Source organism: Silurus meridionalis, chromosome 13 (assembly GCF_014805685.1).
Source record: "Silurus meridionalis isolate SWU-2019-XX chromosome 13, ASM1480568v1, whole genome shotgun sequence".
Lineage (NCBI taxonomy): Eukaryota > Metazoa > Chordata > Actinopteri > Siluriformes > Siluridae > Silurus > Silurus meridionalis.
Window position 1 is genome coordinate 2,303,889 of NC_060896.1, and position 4,345 is coordinate 2,308,233.

General features: G+C 39.5%; 1 protein-coding gene across 1 annotated transcript in view; it reads right to left on the reverse strand.

The window, feature by feature from the left end:
* nedd4a (NEDD4 E3 ubiquitin protein ligase a) overlaps positions 1 to 3,417 on the reverse strand; it is a 42,752-nt gene extending 39,335 nt beyond the window's left edge. The window contains exon 1 of the mRNA XM_046864324.1: positions 3,186 to 3,417. Coding sequence (XP_046720280.1) covers positions 3,186 to 3,242 — 57 coding nt within the window. The 5' untranslated portion in view covers positions 3,243 to 3,417. The remainder of the gene's footprint in view (positions 1 to 3,185) is intronic.
* Positions 3,418 to 4,345: the final 928 nt, after the last annotated feature.

Consider the following 4,345-nt stretch of genomic DNA (forward strand, 5'->3'; position numbering starts at 1 on the left):
GCTGAGCCTACTGGGCCTGAACACCTCTCTGCAACTGGATCCTGGACTTCCTGACCGAGAGACCTCAGTCAGTCCGGATCGGGAACAGCATCTCCAGCACCACCACACTGAGCACTGGGGCCCCTCAGGGCTGTGTGCTCAGTCCACTGCTGTTCACTCTGCTGACTCACGACTGTGCTCCAATGCACAGCTCGAATCATATCATCAAGTTTGCTGATGACACGACCGTGGTGGGTCTAATCAGCAAGAACGACGAGTCAGCATACAGAGAGAGGTGCAACGGCTAACAGCCTGGTGTGGAGCCAACAACCTGTCTCTGAACGTGGACAAAACCAAAGAGATGGTTGTTGACTTCAGAAGAGCACAGAGTGACCATTCTCCACTGATCATCGATGGATCTTCAGTGGAGATCGTCAAGAGCACCAAATTCCTTGGTGTTCATCTGGCGGATAACCTCACCTGGTCACTTAACACCAGCTCCATCACCAAGAAAGCCCAGCAGCGTCTCTACTTCCTGAGAAGGCTGAGGAAAGCCCATCTCCTCCCCCATCCTGACCATGTTCTATAGAGGGACCATCGAGAGCATCGTGAGCAGCTGCATCACTGCCTGGTTTGGGAATTGCACCGTCTCGGATCGCAAGACCCTACAGAGGATAGTGAGGACAGCTGAGAAGATCATCGGAGTCTCTCTCCCCTCTATCATGGACATTTACACCACACACTGCATCCGCAAAGCAAACAGCATTGTGGACGACCACACACACCCGTCACACACATACTTCACCCTCCTACCATCAGGAAAACGGTTCAAGCATTCGGGCTGTCACAACAAGACTGTGTAACAGTTTTTTCCGCAAGCCGTCAGGCTCCTGAACAAACATCTGGACTGAACTCTCTCTCACACACACACACACACACACACACACACACTTACACACAACTGAGTGACTGATCTGCACAACCGGACTCAACACACATACACTTCACACACCCAGGTCTCAGCACCATTCACACCTCTCATTATAGCATAATGTTTACATGCCGTTTGTTGCTGATCTCCGGGACTTGCTCTATTTGCACATTATTCTGTGAATCCATTGGTCACTGTTCACTTTATCTTGATTGCTGCTACCATATTTTTTTACACTATTATAGGATTGCAAAATTCTGTTTATATTTGTTTACATTTCTGCTACTGTGCACCTTATCCTGTCACGACAGGTTTTACTGGCAGAGCTACTGCTGCTTTTATTTTTATATTTTGTGTATTTTGTATTGTTCTGCACTGTCTTGTGTTGTCTTTTGCACTGTCTTGTGTTGTCTTTTGCACTGTTTGCACCAGTTGCACACATGCACTTTATGTGGCGAGGATCTTAGTTCCTGGCCCTTTGTTCTTCTGTACTGTGACTGTGTTTTTATGTTGTTTTATGTAGCACCTGGGTTCAGGAGAAACGTTGTCTCATTTCACTGTATACTGCATCAGCTATATATGGTTGAAATGACAATAAAAGCTTCTTGACTTGACTTGACTTGACTTGATCATCATCATCATCATCATCACTATTCCTATCATCATCATCATCATCATCACTATTCATCATCATCATCATCACCATCATCATCATCACTATTCATCATCATCATCATCATCATCATCATCATCATCATCACTATTCATCATCATCATCATTCATCATCATCATCATCATATCATCATCATCATCATCATCATCACTATCATCATCATCACTATCATCATCATCACTATTCCTATCATCATCATCATCACTATCACTATTCATCATCATCATCATCATCATCATCATCATCATCATCATCACTATTCCTATCATCATCATCATCATCATCATTCATATCATCATCATCATCATCATCATCATATCATCATCATCATCATCATCATCATCACTATTCATATTCTCATCATCATCATCATCATTTATATCATCATCATCATCATCATCATATCATCATCATCATCATCATCATCACCATTCATATCATCATCATCACTATTCCATCATCATCATCATCATCATCACCATTCATCATCATCATCATCATCATTCCTATCATCATCATCATCATCATCACCATTCATCATCATCATCATCATTCATATCATCATCATCATCATCATCACCATCATCATCATCATTCCTATCATCATCATCATCATCACCATTCATCATCATCATCATCATCATCATCATCATCATCATCATCCCTATTCCTATCATCATCATCATCATATCATCATCATCATCATCATCATCATCACCATTCATCATCATCATCATCTATTCCTATCATCATCATCATCATCATCACTATTCCATCATCATCATCATCATCATCATCACCATTCATATCATCATCATCATCATCATCACCATTCATATCATCATCATCATCATCACCATTCATATCATCATCATCATCATCATCACTATTCCTATCATCATCATCATCATCATCACTATCACTATTCATATCATCATCATCATCATCATCATCACTATCATCATCATCATCATCACCACTATCACTATTCCTATCATCATCATCATCATCACCACTATCACTATTCCTATCATCATCATCATCATCATCACTATTCATATTCTCATCATCATCATCATCATTTATATCATCATCATCATCATCATCATCATGTGTACAGTTCTGGTATTTTTGTTTAGAGAATTCCTAGATGTTTTTCTCAATATGTTTAGGTATAAAGTCTGTACACTATCTATCTATCTATCTATCTATCTATCTATCTATCTATCTATCTATCTATCTATCTATGTGATTGGAGGTGAACATAAGTAAGTGCACCTTTAAGGAAGAGTCAGATGTAGAAGCCTGGTCAGTATCAGTTTCTCTAGAATGTAGGAGAAGATCAGCGCTTCAGTGTCAATGTTCTCAAAGAAAGAGATTTAAACCTTCTTTCATCTAATAACATAGAGACAAGATGTTCAGTGTGGGTTCTCTGATGCTATGCAGCCTTTCAGGTGGATTTCTGGATTCAATCGAGATGACAGAACCTACAGTACAGGTGACAAGATGATGATGATGATGAGGATGAAGAGGAGGAGAAGAAGAAGGAGGAGGATGATGATGAGAACATGTCGGTTACAGTGTAACCTTCATCTCTTTACCTCGTCGACATGAAGTCCGCGGATTTCTGGGACGAGTGCAGCCATGTTCTCATTCATATTCCGCCCGAGGAAACGCTGAGACACGCGCGACGTAAACCGTGATCAGCTCCGTGATCAGCTCAGGATCAGCCTCAAGATCAGCTCCGGAACGTCAAACCACCAGACGTGTCGTAGTAACAATGCTGGCCATCTTCTTCCTGTCCTTCCTTCCTTCCTTCCCTAATCTCGACACGCCCACTTCCAGTTAACCACGCCCCTTTCATATGATCGGGGTTGCCAGGTTGCGTCGCTTTCGTTTTTGTCCACATATTTTGTAAATATTTCTCCTTTTTTAGTTGTTTCGCAGCGTTTCTGAGATCAGACACGAAATTCTGAAAACTACTCGTTAAACCTCCACATACTCGTGCAACGAGAAATTCTGGCAATTGCGAACTCTTTAGTACATGTAATAAATGGATTGTGTACAAGTGACTGCTGTTTCCTACTTTATTAGATGTTTATGTTCATGTTGATCATGTTAATAGTTTTAACCCCCAAAACATCTGGGCATCGGTTCATTAAATGTAAAATGGTTAAAGCATGTTGTCAGAATCTGTTAAAATGAACTTTATATTAAACTTTATTTTGTAAATGTGTTGAATTGATGAATCCTGAATGTGACTAATAAAAGAAGGGTGAACAGCATCAGATCAACCAATGATCCACTAGATCTCTAAAACAGATCACTGGTGAACATTTGGAATATGTTGTAGGACCTGTTATTTTGATGGCAATGAAATAACAGGTCCTACAACACACACACACACACACACACACACACACACACACACACACACACACACACACACATATATATATATATATATATATATATATATATATATATATATATATATATATATATATATAAAACAAACTGTTTTGAGGAATGCACACACACACACACACATATATACGGTATATATATATTATATATATATATATATATATATATATATATATATATATATATATATATATATATATATATATATATATATATATATATATGTGTGTATGTGTATATATATACCCTGTCGCCGGTTCACCACTGTTCCTTCCTTGAAGCACTTTTGATAGATTCTGACCACTGCAGACCAGGAACATCTCACAAGAGCTGC